The 21,926-nt window shown below is 38.6% G+C and overlaps 3 protein-coding genes across 3 annotated transcripts; 1 reads left to right on the top strand and 2 right to left on the bottom strand.

Moving 5' to 3' along the window:
- Positions 1–676: 676 nt before the first annotated feature.
- LOC26530137 (RING finger protein 10) lies at positions 677–4,894 on the bottom strand. The gene is made up of 4 exons (XM_047011765.1): positions 4,150–4,894; positions 1,512–3,056; positions 1,292–1,446; positions 677–1,225 (listed from the first exon to the last, which is right to left on the bottom strand). Exons 1-4 carry the CDS (start codon positions 4,220–4,222, stop codon positions 800–802), a joined length of 2,199 nt encoding a protein of 732 aa, XP_046867721.1. The 5' UTR covers positions 4,223–4,894; the 3' UTR covers positions 677–799.
- An 856-nt stretch (positions 4,895–5,750) lies between these two features.
- LOC6645149 (probable serine/threonine-protein kinase yakA) lies at positions 5,751–20,666 on the top strand. The gene is made up of 3 exons (XM_023177205.2): positions 5,751–5,966; positions 11,201–11,618; positions 17,391–20,666. The coding sequence occupies exons 2-3, from the start codon at positions 11,476–11,478 to the stop codon at positions 20,524–20,526; spliced, it is 3,279 nt and encodes a 1,092-aa protein (XP_023032973.1). The 5' UTR covers positions 5,751–5,966; positions 11,201–11,475; the 3' UTR covers positions 20,527–20,666.
- LOC6645035 (protein enabled homolog) lies at positions 6,271–8,690 on the bottom strand. Its single transcript, XM_002067671.3, has 2 exons — positions 8,569–8,690; positions 6,271–7,628 (listed from the first exon to the last, which is right to left on the bottom strand). The coding sequence occupies exon 2, from the start codon at positions 7,618–7,620 to the stop codon at positions 6,271–6,273; it is 1,350 nt and encodes a 449-aa protein (XP_002067707.1). The 5' UTR covers positions 7,621–7,628; positions 8,569–8,690.
- Positions 20,667–21,926: the final 1,260 nt, after the last annotated feature.

Here is a 21,926-nt window from a genome sequence, read left to right as displayed (position 1 = left end):
TAACTTTACCCTCTTTAAATGCTTTAATTAATTAAATATAGCTATCTAAACTATTATACTGAATGATCATTCTTCTGAGTCTTTTAACTATAACGTTCCATACTTATCTTAGACGTAATTTGGTGCAATATACTAGTCAAATAGCCTGCTGATGGACTTGCTATTGTCTTCTTTGTTACTTCGTCTTTTAGTCACTTTGTGGTAGTTGCTGCCTTTTGATATTTGAAAGTGCCTCTACTCAACTGCTCTTGATGATGAATCACATGTATACGAATGTATTTGCATAATTTATATAGTCGGAGCCAGCATTTGAAATATTATATAGTCCTAATCGTTAACTGTTATCCTAAGATCCAAAACCCAAGACCTTGATTCCAATTGGTTTGTCTGTGAAAATAAATTTTGTAAAAATATATAAAAAGTGTGCAACAAGACGCAATCATCAAATGAATACCTCTGTCCTTAAAAAACCTTTATGCAAATCGCTGAACTAAAGTTTATCACATTTAATCCTATTTGAAAATTAGGTGTTTGTTGCATTTTTCTATGTTCTGATGCCTTTATTAAGTAACTTTAATTGTTACAGAGGATTAATGCATATATGTAAGTATATATCTTATTTTGTAACATGAATAAGGGAGAATTGGTTAAACAATAAAATTAGTAGGCAAAAAAAACCGTTTGCATCATTTCAATATTCATTTCCTTTGCGTCTCGGGCGCGTCAAAAAAAAAGAAGAAAAAATAAGTGATTAAAAATATATGTCTAATATGACGAACAATCTGTTATTTTAAAGCTCCTATGGAGCTCGGTTCATCCCAGTGGTAAATAGGGGAATCATTTTGGCCTTGCCCTTCTTGTGTTTTTTAGTGTTCGATTCAGTTGAAGCTTGTGGTGCATTGGCATTGCCATGGTGTTGCTTCTTCTGATCCAAGGCCCCAACAAGAAGTTCTCCGAGACCCCAATGGCCCACCGAGCGCATGTCATCTTCACCAGCAGCGCCAGCAGTGTTTTTGGAGGCCGACGGATGAACAGTTGGTGGTGGAGGCGGAGCCGAACGTCCCCAAGCACCCACATGAAAATCTAACGAAGCACTGGTGCCTGGTGACGATGAACTGCCAATTGAGGGCCATAACTCCTTGGGACTGGGACTCAAGGGAGTAACCAAAGGTGTAGTATTACTGGCATGGTTGATGGTCATGGGCAAAGCTTCCTCAAAGCCGCACTGAATACAAATAAAAAAGATTTAATTGCATGGAATGGAGGGCAATGATAGATAATTCATACTCACTGTGGGAAACTCATGTGATGATTCTAGATTCAAATTGGCTGCACTGGCTATAAGTTTGCCCATTTGGCGGTCATTCAACTCATTGATTTGCTGCTCCCGTTTGCGTTCCTCGCGTTCACGTCGCTGACGCTCCTTGTGGCGATTGTGTAGATCCTCTGTGGGCACAAGAAAGGATTCATGAATAAAATGTGTGAAAAATGGAAATGCACAAGTAATTTACTTTCAAACAACTTCAATATTCCTCCAGAGACTATGGGCTGTTGTAGTTCCACTTCTACGACTGAAAACTGACAAGTCAATGGCAAGTGACCCAAACAAGTGAATTTTCTGCGATGTTCTTCATCCATTGAGTGTTGTTCCTTTTGTAAAATGTTTGCCTCGATCACCAAAGGAGCCAAATCCAAAGAGCCATAACAGGCTTGCAACATCTTCACATTCAATGGGTGCAAATAGATATGTTGGCCATCATTGGATTGATAAAAATAATAATATTTAATGGTGTTATTGCCATTGCCAAACGTATTGGCAGCAGATGAAGATGAAGTTGAAGCCTCGCCAGATGATACAGAGGCTACTTCATCGGTGTCAACTTTCGTATCGCCTTCATTGACCAAAGTAGTTTGCTCTTCCAGATCTTCGACATCGTGGTTATCGTTTGCAACTAATTTTTCACTACGTTCGTTAAGCATAACAAGAGCCTGCTGTATAAATATATCCTCCGGACAGGATATGTCGGATTCGGACATTAACTCTCGACGTTCACGCTCTATAATGCTCTTGACATCTGCACGTTTGGCTATTAGAAATTTAGTATAGTGCTTGGCCGCCTCATCATGACTGCTCATCAATGGGAATCTCTCTGTACCGGCTGCACCTCCTGTTGCATTTATCCCAAAACGCTCTATATACATTGAGCCCTTGCGACGACGCATCAGCTGAAAGGTTATGCGATCACCCACATTCATTGCATTTTGCTGCTCGATGTGGCAGCTCTTAAGATCGGCTGCATGTATAGCATCATAGCAAATAGGACACTTGCGCCATGTCTTATCGCTTAGGGAGAGATAATGGAGTAAACAGGGCCAACAGTAGGCATGACCGCAGCGGGTCAATTTTGCTGCCACAGGTGGATACAGACAGATGGGGCATTGCGGTTCTTCGGTTGTCTGTATGTTAATCTGCTCAATGTACGCCCAATCAATAAGGGTATCTGGCGATCCCATGACCTGAGCCCCCTTGCAGCCATTCGAACTGATGACAAACTGGAAATTGGCCTGTAAGAATTGCTCCTTATTATAGCGTGGTTTGCGCATAATTGCACCACCGCCTCGAGCTCCCGCCGAACCATAATCCGGAGTATCTCGGACGCAATGAAAGTTAAGAAGGTGATTCAAGTTCTGCTTCTTACTTCCATGCGCGTACACAGAGTTTAGTTCATAATCAAAATCGCCGCTACGAGAGTAGCCGCCGCCTTGGAAAACTGCTAATCCGGCGCCGCCATAAGACCCGTTCTCACTGGTGGCCATAGATTGACCACCGCCAGCAGCTCCACTCCCATACTGTGCATTACTGCATCCACCACGCGCCCGAGGACGCTTGTCCACATTGGGACGTAGTTTGGCAGCTTGTTGTTGTTGTTGCTGCTGCTGCTGCTGGGCTTGTTTTCGTGGTTGCTGCTGCTGTTGCTGATCGTTGCGCGGTGTGGGCAGCTGTTCACGACGTCGTGAACTGCGCGTCGGATATTTATTGTTGTTGGTATGCAGATCTATAAGATAGAGAAAGAGAAATAGATAAAGACAAAAATTTAGTTGGAAAAATTCAACAAAAAAATATCAAATTGTCAGCTATGGCCCTCCAAATGTTATCCTTTAAAAAGTTTCCAAAATTCTGTTGTTAAATAAATTTTGGAATATGTACACAATGAACTTCACCTAGATAAGTTAGAAAATTAGAAAAAGTTGGCATCTAAATTTTGAAGCAATCTGAATCAAGCAAAAGAAAGGAAATGTTTATACCCTTGAAAAGAGGAATGTTTGGGAGACGTTTCTGATCCCATAATCTGTATATGAATGTTCTTGAACAGCGTAAGAAGTCGATTCGTTATGGCCATGGCAGTCCGTATCTACGCTCTCAATCACAAAAGCTACTTGAAACTTGGTAAATTTCGATCATAAAGCCTAATTTATTGAACTATAGAAAAATCTTATTAAAATAGGTTTGGTAAGAAATTTAACAAAGAAACGATTAAGTGTCATCACTGGTTGCAATTATTACCACAGGTTAGGCGAAAATTTACCAATGCAGATTTAATTTAATTTTTTAGGCAAACATTTTAAATAAACTTAATCCCCGTACACCTTACACGACTCCGGATTGCAAATTTAATGGTTCTAGATTTTATAGTGTTCAAGATCAATGTGTTCATAAGAACAAACGGACGGAGGTGGCTTAATATATGCCTATATATATATATTATGGGGTCGAAAAAGATTCCATTTGTCTGTTACATACTTTTCGGCAACTTTAAAATACCATTTCACGCTATGGGTACATGGAATTATAAGTAAAACTTATTATGGATAAAATGAGATGAAAAAACGTAGCTATAATGACTTTTTACGGAGATCAATGGTATATAAGTGGCCGAAAACGTTTCCTGCGTTTCCACATAGACGTAATACATAGTGACGAAAGCATTTGCTTTTCCTAACAGATTAAAATTTTCTTAGATATGCAGCGAGTTGTCATAATCTTATTGGATGCGATGAAAGTCATGTACAAAGGAAATCTAAATTTATTTGATTTTGCTAATGTCAAAAATAATTTAGGCCCACATATCGAAGGACCACTGTACTCACCACTGGCAGACGACTTGCTGGATCTGACATTGTGATGAGATTGTTGTTGCTTCTTGCTGTTGTTGTTTTCCATTTTTAATGTTGTTGTTGCAGCGTAGCTCGCAGAAATTTGGGATGGCAAGGGGGGGTGAGGAAATGTTGTAGGATGTATGAATTTTTTTCGACTGCTGCAAATTGGCAGCAAATTGCTTATAGCCTTGATCTCCACTCGGCGGAGTGCGTTGGGCAAATGATTTTCGTTGCGGATTCATGTTTATTGAGCCATGATTATCAATACGATATGACCAGAAATAATACTTTCGTAATATTTCCAAAAATTGATTGAGTTTGATGCAAGGAAATTGCAAGCAAATCAAAGTAAAATGTACTAGATAAAGTACTTAACTATTGCGTTTGACTTTGATTCCTCTGCGCGAAGGCGAATACGTTTGTTTTGTTGTTGTTCTTTTGGCGGCGTATTAGTGTTAGTGCTTGTCTCTATTGCTATCTCGCTCAAACGCAAAGGTGTGACGACGACTTGACTTCTTTTTTTTTGGGTTAAAAATGAAAACGATGGTTGCCTACGACGAATTTGATTTGCCAAATGCACGCACTACAACAAAAAAAACAGTCACAGCTAGGGATTTTAGACTTTGATATTTGGAAAATAACAAATTTTTGATAGAAAAACCAAACAACCTTTTGTAAGGTTGAAAAATTCGCACCCGTTATGCTCTCTCTCTAGCTCAATTTGACGATAACGACAACAGTGGTGATGGGAAATCATTGGTGGTCTGCCCAGACCGATAGCGTCCGCTTCGATAATTATGTATATCAATAATCGAAAATGAGCGTCAAAATATAAAAAGGCACGCAATGCAAGCGATATGCAATTTTAAACCATTTATTAAATATTTAAATGCACTCACTTTATGTTTCAATGGAAAATTCTACATTAAATGGACTTTCAATTTGGGACAAATATAGTGCGATAATCTTTCAAGACTATCGATACCTTACCTCTATTAGTGTTGCCATCTAGCCTTTTTTGATCTCTTTCGCACTCACGGATTTTGTAGTTGTAAAATGTAGATGGCAACACTGACCTCTATTGTACTTTGTCGACATTCTCTGTTACAATTTTTTAGAGATGGGTACTTAGTCGCATCTGTGACTGCGATGGTGTGCGGTGTAGATCATGCCTAATATGTAATACATATATTACAAAGGCCGAATGCAATGCAATGGAAAATTTTACATATTATGGCATGGTAAAGTTTTGTAGGAATAAATGTATATCAAAGTAGACCTTTACATTATTGATCTATCTGCTCAACTATAGTTTTTTTTATTACAAATTTGTTTTTATTCTGTTTTAATAAGAAACATATCCATATTATTATTGTTCTATGAAGTTTCGAAATAACAATTTGATACTGTGACTCCCAATCAATGATCCACATATATTCCTCTGTCTGTTAGATTCAACTCTGTGACTTTCGATTCTCTGTCACTGTGATGCTTAGAGACTCCGTGATAAATTAAATATCGCACATCTCTAGTTTGTTAGGTCAGCACGAGTTGACTTTTTTTTTTGAGAAAATTTTTAGAATTGGAAAGAAAAGGCAAAAATAGTCATATCGACAAGCATATATAAACAATTTTCATTGTTCAGAACAGATTATTTCTAATAAATACATACAGCAAACGAAAATCAAAGCAATTTTATCTCTGTTTGTGCATTTTAATCGGTGGCGGTGGCCAGCAGAGATCAGGCAGAGGCGTCAACGTCGAGAATTATTATTGCATTTTGTATTGGTTTTTTCTTTCGATTGATGGTGAGTAAAATATTCATTGAATAAAAACAAAAAAAAAACAAAACAAGAAACGGAAAACTACCAGAGCGTAAGAGTAAAAAAATGAATGGAGCAACCTCAAAAAACAAGAACAACTCTAACTGCAAAAAAAAAAAAAAACGCAGATGCTGCAATTTATAGCTTATTATTGATTTTTCCATGTGTTAATTAGGAAAATGTTTGTGAGCGCTTTGTATTTGTTTTCATTTCTTAAATTGGTACAGTTAACACACTTCGTAGATATGAGCGAAATTAAACAAAATGTAATAATAATAGAATAGATTAATCAATACTTTAAGCCACGCGATCGTAGCGTATTTGGACGATTTGATGCCAAGCCAAAGACGGGGCCCTGTTGTGGTTGTTGTGGAGGAGCTGGCAGAGGCGGTTGGGCCGTGGCTGGTCCCCGATTGATGCCGAGGCCGTTGTTGCGTAGTCGGGGAGCCACATAAGGACGCTGGCTAGTTGAGATTCCCAGTCCAGGAGGCGGTAGTCCCCCTCCTGTGCCTATGCCTATGCCTATTCCAGCTCCTGCCGCTGCTGCTGGGACCGGTGCTGGTGCTGGTGCCGGGGATTGGGGAGGCACTGGTAAAGGTAGTTGGTTCGATGGACTCAGGGCAGGCACAATAGAGTTAACAGACGAATAATTGGGCAGCAACACTGGAGCAGGAGGAAGTGTCGGTGGTTGTGGTTGTATTTGGGTTTTTTTGGTTAATGACGGTGCCAGATAGGGATGATTGCCACCTCCAGTTCCACTGCTATTGCTCTGGGGTATATCATAAGTTCGACCGGAGGGCGTCGTCACCTGTATACTATTTCCTGGTGACTGCGCCGGACCACATGGCTTTGAATAATCATAGCCATTGGGAAGAGCTTGGACATAGTTATCAAAATATTGGCTAACCTGATGCATTGGTGTCGAGTAATTAACATTTATTAGAGATTCGCGAGTGCGCTGCGGTGCCGACAATTGTTGGGCTTGGAGCCTTAATATGTTCACTTGTTTGATATGTGGTAACAGCTCGGCATCGCCCTTAATCTTCTCCACAATTGCTTCATCGCTATCCACCGGCTCCGTTTCCGGTTCCACGGTGGGTTGCTTGGTAGTAATATCCTCTTTAGCGGTTTCCGGCTTCGCACTCTGCACCTTTTTTTTCGGCTGTTCCTCCACCTCCTCCTCCACCGAGGATGCGCTGCTACTACTACTACTACTACTACTACTGCTACTGGTAGCGGTCTTCTTACGGTTTACAAACTCAAAAAGGTCATCAATGTCAGGCACATCTGGTAGACTGCCATAGGAATCAAAGTTATCACGAAATGCACTAGCCCATTCTGGATTTTTATGCAGGGCCGGATTAATGGCCAACTTCAGTTGCTTCCTGTTGCTATTAGGCGGCGGCAGGGCAACGCCTGCTGCCTCTGCACTGGCGGTGCCAACTCCGCCCAGGTTCTTAATCACTGTGATGGTCTTAACGCGTGTGCCCTCCTTGGAGTCAATGTTGGTAGCAGCATAGCTCAAACTGAGATCCCGTTTGACCTGACGCGTCTGCTGATGCGGATATTTGATGCTTATGATCGTGGTGCCATGGACACCAACTAGGAGGAGCAACACCAGGCTCACAGCGGCAGCCATATTATATTCTGAGAGATCAACAAAACAAAAACGAAGGAAATTTTATATACAATTTCAACATAACTAAAGGTTTAGTAAGGCCTTTAGTTGTTTCTCAATTATTAAGGAATTTGTGATTTTTTATTTTTGTTTCTTTATTCTCATTACCTTCGTAGCTTCTATTAAATGTTTTATTCTTCTAATTTAAATCTTCATTATCTAAAAGATCATTTCTAATTATGTCTATTGTAGAGCATTTCTTTAAACTCATTTTTTGAATACCTCAATATCTAAATGATCAAAAGGACAATTAAATGTATACACAATATCTAAATATAGAAGAGAACTAAGTTTTCTTCAAATCTATTTTGAAAATCTAGAAAAACAACCACATTAATTTAAGAGAATCTATTCAAAGGTAACTTCATTTTACTTTTATATGTAAAACAAACTGCCTTGCCTCGATCCCCTATTATTTCTATCCAATTATGTTCCATCGAAAAGGTAACAAATTATTGATAGATGTTTTTAAGCATATAATTGCATTATTCTGATTACTCCAGTCTCCTATTCCTCTGAAGAACTACAAATATGTATATATATATATAATCCATTAAAAACTCAATTGAATCGTTAAAAACTCGAAAATATGAGGATCTTAGATTTGTTGCTCCAAATTCGAATAATTTGATTTGGTTTCTCGGTTTTGTATTCAGCAAAAGGTAATGGTATTCTTATAAATATTAATGCTAATTACAGCAGTGTTTCAATATCTTATGAAAACGTTTTAGTTAACTGAGTTTATCTTAAGATGTTTCGAAAGTGGGCTTAGAATGTAATCAAGTGTCTACAAGATCTTTTCGAAAGATGTCCAAGAAACCAATGGATACCTGCATTACTACAAGTTACAAATATTAGGAATCCATCAGCTTCAAGCATAACAATTAAACGCTGATGTTGATCACTCACTGTTGTGCAAAATGAAACTTTGATTTTCGTTTATCTGTTTTGTCTTTTGATTTATTTCTTAATCCACGATGCACGCGAATAGCTTGAAAAATCCGTGGGTGATGCCGTGTTGAGACGGATTGGACGGTTGGTTACGCGGTCAAATCTTTTGTATTACTGCCGACCCAAATGGCCAACAATGCCTATTTATATAGCGAAGCGGAAGGAGTTTTGCAGTCAGAGTCTGTGCAGTGTGTAACGTGATGTAGTGTTCGACTTGGCTTTGGCTCTGACTCTCCTGGCTCTGGCACTTGCCTGACTTTGGGTTTCCTGTAATGTTTTGTGCGCTAATCAGCGGCGTTGGCAACATTTTGGCTGTTGTTGTTGCTGTCTTTGACACCAAATAAAAACAAACTCTAATCGAATGCGAAACGAAGAAACCGGGCAGACACAGACAGACCTTCTTCAGGTTTCTTGCGGCCGGAACGGACGCGGATGGTGGGTAGTAGGGGAAGGTAAAGACAGTAGCAATTGAATTAAAGCTGCATAATCGCTTTGCAATTACGTCTCAAAACGATCAACGGGTTTTCAATGTGCATTTCATTTTGGAAAAGCAGTTCATGATCCTTCTGCACCTCCCCCTTCCCACCATACAGAGACACACACATACTGGACTCTCTCTCACTATCTACGTTTTTGTGCGTATGTGTGCTGGCTGACAGCTAATTGAGTGCGTCTAATGAGGAAATTGAAACGATCAATTCAGGCGTAATGATCATAGATCACATCCAATGGATATATAAGTATTTACGCGAATATATTCAGCATAGTTGATGTTAGGGAGGAGGGACATAGTAGCATAGTTTCTTTCGTCCAACTGTCATCTCCATCACACTACACCTAAAGATCATGTGCGAAGGTCACCTTTTGGGTAAGTGACAATAACGCTGTGCCTACCAGTGGGAAAAAAAAATGTATTTTAACAACGGAAACTGGTCGCTGGTTTGTTATGCAACATCCTAAAAAGTAATCGCCACCACCCGCCCGCCATTTGGAAACAAATCAAGTCTAATTGAGTGTGTTATAAGCTACAAATATGTATCTCTCACTTGATGATGTGTGGTGGATGGGAATGCGATTAATGTGTGTTTTACACCAACAGATTTTGAATGCGATAAAACCGTAGATAACAATCACACACAATCAAGGAAGTAAACAATTGTAAAAAACATATAAATGAGGAATCAGTTTCCAGCTTACATTCCTTATGACTAGAAGGAACATCACAAGTAACAACCTAAGCGGTATTATTCCTTTACAGAACCTGTCTCTCCAAACGACAAAGTAAAAACATCCTAAATAAATTTGGTTGGAGATAAAATGAAGAGTTCTGAGTTCTGATCGAATGTGTCTACTATAAATTTCGTTTCATAACATTGGTGTTCGGTTATTTGTTTTCTCCCTTGGAAATGAAAATACTCTCGATATTTAATACTATGCTTTTAAGGTTGTGGCCTAGAATCGAACAAATATTATGTCATTTAAGTTTAAAAACTTGATTGGTTTTAACTTGTAGATTGTAAGTTATGAAAAAATCATCCTAATGAAGAATATCCAAGACTTATGATCAAATCTATAATCTGCAACAAAAAGCTTTTGATTTTATAGCTGTATTAGCTTTGAGAATAAAAGAAAGGAAAAGGCAATGTTAAACATTTGATTTGAGGATAAATGCTAAGAAAGATTAAGCTTATGATCATTTTTGTTAATAATATAATGTATAAAAATCTGTAAATATTGCACGAAATTCACAACAATACTAGGAAAGGTGGGTGAGCACAAGGTTAAAGGGAACTAACATAAAAAAAGAGCAAAATTAGAAAGATAAGATATTCGATTTTCAATTTTTTAAGAATTATTGTGCTTGGCTCTTAAGTTTCAGAAGATAGGTAGTAATCTGCATATATTTGAAAAGACTTCCCAATAGTACTTTGGACTGAAGCATTTTTGTGTCGGAAATAGGGCCTAAATACACTGTAGCACCCCAAAGAATTCCACTAACGATTTCCAATTTTAATATTTTAAAAAACAAACAACGGCTTGAAATTCCCAAGCAATAAGCGGGGTAAGTTTTCCTTTTTTTTTCACGAATTTCGAAAATTCACCATATAAAAATTCTTTGGAGAATTTGCGTTTTTTGGGGATAGCTTACCAGTCCATTTTTGGTACAAGGGCTAAGGTCCTAGGCTAAGTCCTTAGGTTTATTTGTTTGGTGCTATTCAAGCACATTTTGTCGACTTTATTTACCACTTTGACACATAGATGCATGGTATACAAAAGAAAAATTTGTAATAATAAAGAAAAATAAGAATCTGACCAAATTTAGCCTCTACTATGTTTAACGTTCTATACTAGTTTAAGAGTTTAATAGAAGTATGCAATTTATTAAATGGTTATTTGTTCTCTTTCTTACCCAATTCCCGTAAATTCAAAATAATAAACTATAATAGTATATAAATTTCATAAAAAAGAGGTTCGGGTATGGAATAAAGATGATTGGAAGGATAATAGAAGTTTCTACTATATATACTATATACTATACTATACTATATATGTTTATCTGATAATTTGATTTTGTTAACTTTCTTTGCAGATATACGGAAGATTGTGACTTACAACGGATCTTCTTCCCATTATTCACTTTAAGGTGGAGGTGGAAGCTTTGTTAAGGCATTGTGGATGAACTGGAAGAGAAGCAACCGAAAATCAAACTACCCACTGTGCCTTTCTCATCGCCTTCTCCGTTTTGTCTCGACATCGTCTCAGTCATCGTTTCTCATCATCGTCAGGCTCTCGATAGAGATCAAAATAAAATAAATAACTAAAAACTTCTCATAAAAAAAACAAAACAAAACAAACTAATTCAAGATGAGTGTGATTATTCGTTTGCAAAATCTGCCGTGGACGGCAAATGCACGCGATATACGCAATTTCTTCACGGGCCTCTCCATACCAGAAGGTGGTGTGCACATTATCGGCGGCGAAATGGGTGACGCATTCATCGCTTTCAGGTAGAGTTAGAACCTATAAAACAACAACAACAACGACAACAAACAAATATGTAATATTGAAAAGTAGAAAGGGCACTCCCTTCTGCCACAGTGCTCGATAATAGTGATCTATCAGCTATAAGCAAACAAAATATATATATGTATATATGATACAGCTGAAAGTCACTATAACCGATTTCTCGTATAAGCTCACAATTGAAATATCGGATCTCTTGCTAGTAGTGCTTGATATTAACAAAGAGGATCTCTTACTGACATCTTTGCACCTGGCATGGAATGCCTTCGATCATCAGTTATATAAACGGCTATAAACGGATGAGAAATATTTAAGGTCCAAGTAATTTAAATTTTAGTCTTTGCATCTGCTTTAAAAATTTTGTGGCAGGATGTCAAAAATCTGCTAAAATTTTGTTAGGTAACACTTGAACGGCTCCTTAGAACAGTAATTAATATTTAGTGCTTGGGTTTAGTGGATGCTGAACAAGATTAATAGCCCAGTATATAGCTGGGAGGAAGGCTCCAGCCGCAAAATTTATATCTACATATCCTACGATTAATTACCATCGTTAGAGGTGTAGCCTGCTGGACATTTGTGAAGAAATTTTTAACCAATCTATATTTATTTTGGTGGTATTCAATATTTAGAAGCTTTAAAACAGCTATTCTCGATGTTTTAACATATGCTTTACAGGTTTCCGCTGATCGTTCGGAAATATTCTTGAACTTTTTCTCTTGTACAAATCGAGATCTTGTCCAGCCGGATTGATGTTCAGTACAATAAATGACTGTGAAAATGTATTATGGCGTCATACGATTAGGATACACTTTATGTTTCTCTGTCTATTCACAGAGATCAAATGCTAATTTTGATTTTTGACCCGACGGTCATGCTATAATCGGCTGTTCACAGATACACGAGCCGAGCGATTGCCGAAGTAAATGTAAATTAAAGGCAAGTCATATATCGGCTCCTTTTTACTTACATTATCTCTCTTTCCTTTGGAATCTGTTCTCTCAATAAATGGACAGTAAACATAATATTCAATCATAATATACAGTAAATAGCTTGGAGGATTCTGAATTTATTATTTTTAAGCCTATATACATATGGAAATTTTAAAGATCACATTGAAACCATCAACAAAAAGGTTTTGCGGTGACCATTATATTTCTGAAGTGACTCATCAGAAATCAAAAGGGTTTTGTCAAAGTAATGTATCATCATGTCATAAATCGAAGGAAAAAAAGTTGGATAATATGGAGGCTTCCTTTTGGTTTCAGAAATAAAAATACTCGGATTTAGTACTAGAAAATATAGATCGATTTAGGAGAAATCGGTTCAGCCGTTTCAAAGATATCTTGGTCACCGACTTCCAAAACAGGGTTTTTAGAAAAAACAAGGTTAAAGTTTCAAAGTTTTTTTTTGAGGAGGCACGGGGTTTTGGAATTCCTTTCCGTCAAACTCGCGACATTTGTTTCTACTTCTATAATAGGCGAAAAAAGACATGGTCTTTTTTTATTTATGGTGATGGTGATAGAAATCTGATGATGGAAATCTGAAAACTAGAACTGAGTTAGTTCCACCAAATACCTAAATTAGGCGGAAATGCTACGAACATCTATTTATACAGTTGGCAATAATGTCTTCGTACATCTATATTTGGTATAGCCTTGCAGAGGGTTTTAAAAATTGCTCGAATGTTTGTTACGCAGAGAAGACTATTCCGACCCTATAGTCTATGTTTATTTTTATCAGCATGAGAAGTCAAATCCATATAGCCATGCCTGCCTATCTATGTCGTTCTAATTCTCTAAACATTAAAGCTATTGGATTGAAATTTGAAACATTTTTATTATTGTAGGTAGATCAAGTTTACGAAATTAAGCATTTCGATAGTTTTTAATGTATTCCCATACTCCCAAGTTTTAATACCATCGGACAAACAGAACTCAAGTTATAGTTAATATTGAGCTACAGAAAAATATTTCGAAACATATGATAATTTGATGGCCAAACTTAATTTCTTTGATATTTTACTTTATAGTTAAGAATTTAACTATTTAAATATGTATATTTTTTCACGGAGGCTTTATGATGAAGTTTAAAACAAGACTTTAAGATGGTGTTTTTGGAGTAAAAAGCTAAGTATGCACACTTTGTGCTTTGCTTCGGTTCGTTGTCTTACTGGAGGTAATACTTTGATCAAACTTCCAAATCCAAGATAGATTTGAAAACAGACGTCGTTTCCCGGACTGACAAGTTTTCGACCTCTGGAGCCGCTACTTTAGAGTATTATTGCTTAATGAATTTGCGATATTCGCTGTGTGCATTTTCCATTGTTTTCAATAAAAATGAACAATCACAGAAAAGTTGCCTATTTAAAAATTCAGCCCGAAAATATCATCTAAAGTACTGTTATCATCAAGAAACGGTTTCGCTGAATCGACGTGGATCAGAAGGCAATGTATGAAGTGATAAGTTTTAATCAAAAATTTCCCCTCTCCTGGGTTTATATATTCAATAAAAATGATTTATTTTAATATTGTAATAAAATTATTTTCAACTTTTAAGTAAAAATTACAGATGTACGAAAACATTGTTGGCCATTATCGGCGTTTGCCGAGCGATTACCATAAATACTATATCGCCGTCACTTTCACTCGCCTTTGTTTTCGTATATCTATCGCTCTTACTAAAAATATTTCTAAATTATATTTCGGCACTCGTAGTTTAATAAAAATACCTCAAAAGTGGTCAAATGTGTGCAGCTCATGGAAAATGAATCTCCGACCACACAAAGCATATATTTTCTTGATCAGCACGACGAGACGAGTTCATAAACCGGTCTCCGTTCGTCTAGATCAGCAGAAACTCCTTCTACTTCGACAGCTCTTCTAGCTCCTATACAAACGGTAAAGTCACGAACAGTGAGTTTTCTCTATAACTTTTTCTAAGCTATGGTTATGAAAATTCATATTTGTGAGTTTAATATACCTTTAAATGAGTGAGTTGTGTGCCAAATTTCTTAAAGATCAGATGACTATTTATACCATACACCCATAGGGTGAAATGGTATATTAAAGTCGCCAACAGGCAGAAGGAAGCATCTGCGACCCCACAAAGTATATATATTCAGGAACAACAACCGAGTCGATCTAGCCATGTCCGTCCGTCTGTCCGTCCGTCCGTCCGTCCGTATGAACACCTAGATCTCGGAAACTATAAGAGCTAGAGCCACCAAATTGTATGCAGTCTCGTGTAGTATGTACGCTTATCGAGTTTGTTTCAAATTTTTGCCACGCCCCCTTCCGCCCCCGGAATTTACAAAAAACAGATTTTCTTAAAAACTATGTAGGCTACCTACATTAAATTTGGTATGCAAGCTAGCTTAATAGACGCGCAGATATTGACTATTTAAAAATTTTGCCACGCCCATTTCCGCCCCCGAAAATTAAACAAAACTGATTTTCTCGAAAACTAACAAAGCTAAAGTCACCAAATTTAGTATGTATATTGGCTTGGTATGCGCGCAGAATACATATATTTTAATATGTTGCCACGCCCACTTCCGCCTGCATTTAGAAAAAACCGATTGGGTCTTGCAATTTTTTGACCATCGCGATTAAATTTGGCAGACTAATAAATCTTATATATTTCTATCAAACTACCAAATTTGATTGAAATCGGACTAGAAACATGCAAAATATGCGTATGAACGTATTTTGCTACGCGATCCATAAGGGCAGAATTGGCCGTTGGCTAGTGGCGGCGCTAGAGTGCTCGTGTGTTTGTAGAGTGAGCGAGATAGCATATGGTTATGAGGCATGTTAAAACAATTTAATAGACATACATTTGGTTTTCGAAATTTTAAATATTTGTTTCACCTGGTGTATGGTATACCCAAGTCGGCGAGACGACTTACTTACTTCATTTTTTTATAGCTTCCATAGGTAGGATTGATCGAAAGCCTTTTTAGATAAAACGTTTTTCCACGTTGACTAGCTAAGTAAAGAGTAACAGAAAAAACTTGCAAGGGTATACGAGATTCTGAACGGCTGAAGTCAGCCCTATGATTCAGAAATTCTTTGTCATTTGTTGACTTATTGACAATGAGTAATTAGTTCAAAATATTCAAACAAAATAAAACAAATTTGTATTTCGTTTGCATGTGTTTTTGTTTTTGTTTTGTAAAGCTTTTCAAATGGTTTGGCATTGTATACCCTATTTTTTACAGACATTGTCATTCATTTTTGGCCACTCCTCTGCTGCTATAGATCCGATTTGGTCGAAATTGATCGCTTTCGGACCCCTCTAGTTCACGTTCATCTCAATTGGATTGAGGTCCATTGATTGTCAGTGATGTGGAAGAAGGACCATATGCTTAGGATTATTGTATTTAAAGTTTAGTCTTTGTTCCTTGTTGGTTATTCGGCAGCTAAGAAGTAAGCTTCCAGGTGGTCAAGGTCCCACAGGTGTCCACCTTTCATCTAACATTAATATTTTCTCACGCTTTAGCAAAGAAATTGGCGAGAATTCACGATGACAGTCACATATGGTTAAAATTCCCATTCAGTAAAATAGTTGAAGCAGATATTTAAGCAGAAAGTCGATTTTTTTTACTTCTACAGTGCTTCAAAGCAAAATGAGTCCCATTCTTTCACATATTCACACATAGCCCACAGAAACGCACGTCATAGCATTCAATTAAACTTTTGGTTCGGACGATGTCTATATGCTATAGTTGTCCAAGCATTCCGATTTCGAGAAATCTTCAAATCATATTACAAGTCGAGCTCTTTTGTGTTTGAATGGCAGCAAATTTCAAGAAAGCCAGGTGTAAGGAGTTTAGTAGATATTTGTAGATTCTCAATAAAAAGATATTACAAGTTTGGATATACCGCATGTAAGATCAAAATGGTTTATAATCGGTAAGGTTCGTGTGAATATGTATGTATATGGTAGTTTTGTTTCTTGTACGATTCTCACGAAACTCAATAATAGATAGATTTAATAAGCTAAAATTCTGCCAAATGGGATAACCATATCATATAGCTCTTATAGAAATATACGGTTGAATTGCATGATATATGGGCCACATTATTTCGGAATAAGTTTATTCAGCGGAATTTCTACCAGGCACTTTACCTCCTGTAAGTAGGACATAAACAAGTGTAAACAAACTTCAGCTTTCTGGTTTATTTTCGGTTTTCAGCGAACTCGAAAACTTATTCCGGGCACGATGTCCTTCAATGAAAAATTTCCAAAATGGTATTTGAGCACTTTTTGTGATTGATAAAAGAGGCTTGTAGGAACTGCAACTAAACCGAAATATTTCGAGAAATTCCATTTAAACACAGCGTTTTTAAAACATGATCTGTCATTATCATTCCCATCATATCCGACCCTTATACTCTTCCAGTTTAAATTTCAGACGTTATCATATCGGTGCATGTTTTTGGCTAAGTATTACTTACTATGTTTGAACACACAAACAGAGTATGTAGGTTCCATAAATGTCCATACTATACACTCTACAACATTCCAGCATGATATTGATTGGAAAAGTGTTCGGTGGAGTATTGGCTGACAATACTTAAATGGGTGTATATAGCTATTAAATGGAAACACTAAATAGAGAACTATAAATAGAGGAGTGTCCTTTTTGTATACTTTATATATGTATATATATATTTTATGTTTATGATTCCTGAAATGTTTTCTCTTTCCTTATGTTATGTATTTTGCTTTGGTTTACTTTTCTTCGTTTTTAGCACCGACGAGGATGCCCGTTGTGCCATGCTAAAGGATCGTGAAAAGCTAATGGAGGTGCAAGTCCGTTTGTTGCTCTCCTCGCGTGCCGAAATGCAAAAAGTCATTGAGACGGCCAGACTGAGGGCAGCGGCACCTCCTTCAGCCGCAGCTTCAGCCACAGCTACGGCAGCGCTGTCACCCGCTCTTGCGCCAGTGGTGGTGGCAACCAGCAAACCACGCCCAATTGTGGTACCCTCGCCACAGGTGACACCAAATCCACCAAACATAGGCGGTGGGCTAGGTAGTTTTCTAAGCTCGGTCACATCGGCTACACAGGGACCATCCTTCTTGGATTATCAACAACAGGCGGGCGTAACTCTGATCGATGTATCCAATTCGAGTGGATCTTCACGTCGTCAACATAGCCGCAGTCGAAGCCGAAGTCGCAGTCATTCTACCAGTTCAGATGACTCCGATCGTAGTCGTGAGAGAGATCGTGGACGAAAGCGTCGTTCGGAACGTCCGGACAGCAATGAAAGAGAACTGAAAGTACAGCCAGTTGGTGGTTTAGGGAATCTCTTGCCTTGGGCAACTAGTGCTGTGGCATCAGTTGCTGGCGGTGTGACATTGCCAGGATTGGGCAATCATCAGTTGCATATGCCACCAGTTTTGCCCTCACTGCAGAGCTATAGGACCAGCAGCAGCAGCAACAGCAACAACAACAACAACAACGACGGCAACAACAATAGCAACAATATCATGAATCCAATCATCAGCAACAACTATAACACCATGCCAACACCACATAATCACATGGAGACCCCAAACCATATGATGAATGCTGTTCCTGCTCCTGTGGCGGTTTCCTCTCCAAGTCCTCAGAACCAAGAACCCATAACCTTTGCCAGTGTCAATCCATATGCCCAAATGTATCCGCAGCTGTTCCAGCAACAGCATCTCATACTTCAACAGCAGCAGCAGCAGCAGCAACAACAACAGGGCTCAAATAAAGCATTGTCCTCAGGTAGCGGCTCATCGCCGTCACAAAGTGTTGTTGTCGTGCCCATTGCTGATACTTGCTACATTAAAATTAGTGGCATGTGCCCCAGCACCTCGTACAGTGATCTAAGAAAATACTTCTCTGGCCTTTATATACCCCATAATGGCATTAAGATCATGACGGTCCATGGTAATCGCACGGGTGTGGCATATGTTGAGTTCTCCCGTGTGTCTAGTGCCCAAAAGGCCTTGTCACGTAATAATACCATGTTCCGTGATCGCTTAGTACAGATCGTGCCCATTGGAGATGAGGAATTCGAACAGGCTGAGGAGAAGTTACGACAAGCGGGCAACAATGGAGGTGGCCGAGGAGGTGGAGGAAATGCCAGTGGCGGAGGAGACAGAGGCAGCGACCGAAGCAATTCATCATCATGCCAAACTACTGTGCTATATGTCGAGGATCTACCTCAGTTGACCACCGAGCAGGATATTATGAAGATGTTTTCGGCCACCTGCACAATTGTGGACATTCTTTTGGCACCCAGCCCTCAAAATCGTCGGGAATTTGTAGCTTTTGTGCTATTCGCCCGTGAAAATGAGGCGCGATCGGCTCTAGAGGATACCTCTAGCCATTACATTGGTTTCCGGCAATTGCGTGTGCGCTCCAGTAGCCAGGCCGAGATGCAGCATGCCAAGGAGAAACAGCGAAGAGCTAACGAGCAGTTAATGAAAGAGGAAGAGGAACTCCAGCGGAGGGAGGAGCAGGAGGAAATGCTTTTAAAGGAGCGGGAGCGAGAACTCGAGAGAGAAAAGGAGCAACAGGATCAGCTTGCGGCTGCCATGAATGTTCGTTATCAGAGTGATCCACGTCGCCGTCAAAATGGCAATGAAAATCAGCAATTGCAGCATCAGCAACAACAGCAGCCCTTCCAAATGCAGATGCAACAGCAGCAGCAGCAACAACAACAGCCAAATGTGCAGCTGCCACCCTTTGTGAATATGAACGGGATGCCGCCGATGCTTAATGGTGGCACATTTAATGGAAATCCACCGTTCCAAATGATGGATAACAATCAACGCAATCATATTGGCGGCGGACCAAGTGGTAGCGGTTGTGTTGGTGGACCAGGACCCCAACAATTCCCAAATCCTACCAATCAAGAGAATAATTTCGTGCGTGTCCACAATTGTGAGTATGGCACACGAATCAATGATCTGGGTGAACTGTTCAGCTCGGAGAACTTGCGCATTGAGCACATCGAACAGCTTTACAAAGATCGCCAAAGATCTGGTGAATTCATTATCGAATTCTCGGATGAGGTAAATGCCAAACGTGCCATACGCGAATTTCATAATCGTCGCTTTCGTGGCCGTGGCATACGTGTGGTTCCCATATCACCCCAAGAGATTGCCGATCGTATGAATAAACCATTTATGACATATGTACCTGGAGGTAATGGCCCCAGAACTACTGATAATAGTAATAATGGTGGCAACATTAGTGGCGGAGGTGTAGGAGGAGGAGTAGGAGGAGGAGGAAGTGGCGTCATCGGCGGCATTGGACTTGGCAGCGGAGATGGGAGTGGCAGTGGAAGTGGCGGCGTTGGTGTTTCACCTACGATTAATAATCAGCCACCAGTTTCTAGACGTCGTGGTCCCAGTCGTTTCGATGATCCCACAAAACATCAACAACAACAGCAGCAACAACAACAACAACAACAACAGCAACAACAACTGCACGATAACAACGAAGAAACCCCCAAGCAACAGCATCAACGTTTCAATCCATTTGCCCGCAATGATATTGATCAAAGTCCGTCAATATCATCACCTCCGAATCCTTCTCTCCAATCGCCAAGTGACAACCAGCAAATGCAGGACCAAGACAATGGCGGCATCCCAGACAAGTTTAATCACCCTGGCTGCGTTGTGGCCATGCGCAATGTTCCCTTTAAGGCTGATCTTAAGGATATTCTGCGCTTTTTCAACGACTACAAGCTCAGTCCCCACGATATTATCCGCCGCTTCAATGACGATGGTAAACCCACGGGCGACGCTCGGGTAGCTTTCGAGAATCCTTCGGAGGCTCGCTCAGCATTCGAATCGAGGCGAAGGAAACAAATTTTCAATCGCACCGTCTATTTGGACATAATATAATAAGTTCTATAATTGTAAGACTATGTCTAGACTAGTAATTTAGAGTTCACATATTGAAAAGTGACCAAATCTTATTAGAGACACTTGGTTGCTTCCAAAGCTTTTTTTTTTACATAAGAACCGATTTATACATATATGAACATATATCGATTTAATTTAAAAAACTTACATACATATGTAATAACCACATGGATTACACATCTATGATTGTATATAAATATACTCTACATATAAAACGAAACAAATTAAACAATTATGTTTGACAACACAATCTTATCTTATCGATGTAGGTGAAGATAATTTAACCACAACTAGGGTCAAAAAAGAAACCGGGTCTTTATCCCGAATACTAGAACGATAAGAAACAATCCGCAGAGGAAGAAACTTGTAAGTTCTTAAGTTTTACATTTATACAATGTTATGTTTTCCACATTTTCAAGAAGTTTTGTGTTTTTGTAGATAGTAAGCAGTTCGATCTTAATCCTGCATTTCAACTTGGTTTGAAATTATTAAAAACAAAGTGTATAATATAAGATGTTAAGAGATTGTCTAGGCCATTTTGTTGGCCATTGAAGCAATGTAGTAAAGATCGCAGTGTAAGGTTTTCTTCGAACCTTTTCCCTTAACTTGGAGGCGTTTTATTTGCCTTATACAGGGCCAATTTGCATCTCAAGCTTCAGCCGCTTCTATAGTTTCCAAGTTAATATCCTATCAAGGGTCATTCCAGGATATGTCGCTTGCCTTGTTTTTGGAATTGAAAGCCCTTCGTATAGTACTTCGGGACATTTTTCTTTCCATGGTGTAAATGTCTGGGCCATTCTAGGAACTGTTTTAGATAATCTTTAATCTTGGCATTGCAGTCATATTGGCAGTGTCATCTTACCAATATACCAGCGTCGTCAGTAAATGCAGTTGCCAAGAGCATATCTCTTTGGTAGTGTATCATACAGACTACAGTCCAAATCTAAAACCCTGACGGCAGAATCAGTACAAATTTTAATGGTAACCGAAAAAAATGAACTAATCGGTTAAAAGTTTTAACAGCTTGTGATCAATATAACGAAAGATGAACTCTTTGGATATTGCAATATCTGCTGAGGGTTAATTTTAAATCGGACTGAAAATAGGGAAGATGTCTCACTTAGTTTATGGTAAGTAAGTTGTTACTTATAATTTCTTCTCAATTTAAAAGTAATCACAGGACGAGTAAAAAAATGATAAGCCTGAGGAAGGGATCCCATTATTACCATTTAAAATATGTCAAGAATAAATACAATGAGTCGATAGAAATATGAAACACGATATAAGTATATCATAGAGTTTGTTAAAATAATTAAATATATAATATGTATATTAAACAGGTAAATAACATGTACAGAATGTGTGTATAAAACTTGTAA

Source organism: Drosophila willistoni (genome assembly GCF_018902025.1).
Source record: "Drosophila willistoni isolate 14030-0811.24 chromosome XR unlocalized genomic scaffold, UCI_dwil_1.1 Seg105, whole genome shotgun sequence".
Lineage (NCBI taxonomy): Eukaryota > Metazoa > Arthropoda > Insecta > Diptera > Drosophilidae > Drosophila > Drosophila willistoni.
The sequence above is the reverse complement of the archived record's forward strand: the minus strand, read 5'-3'. Positions and strand labels throughout refer to the sequence as shown.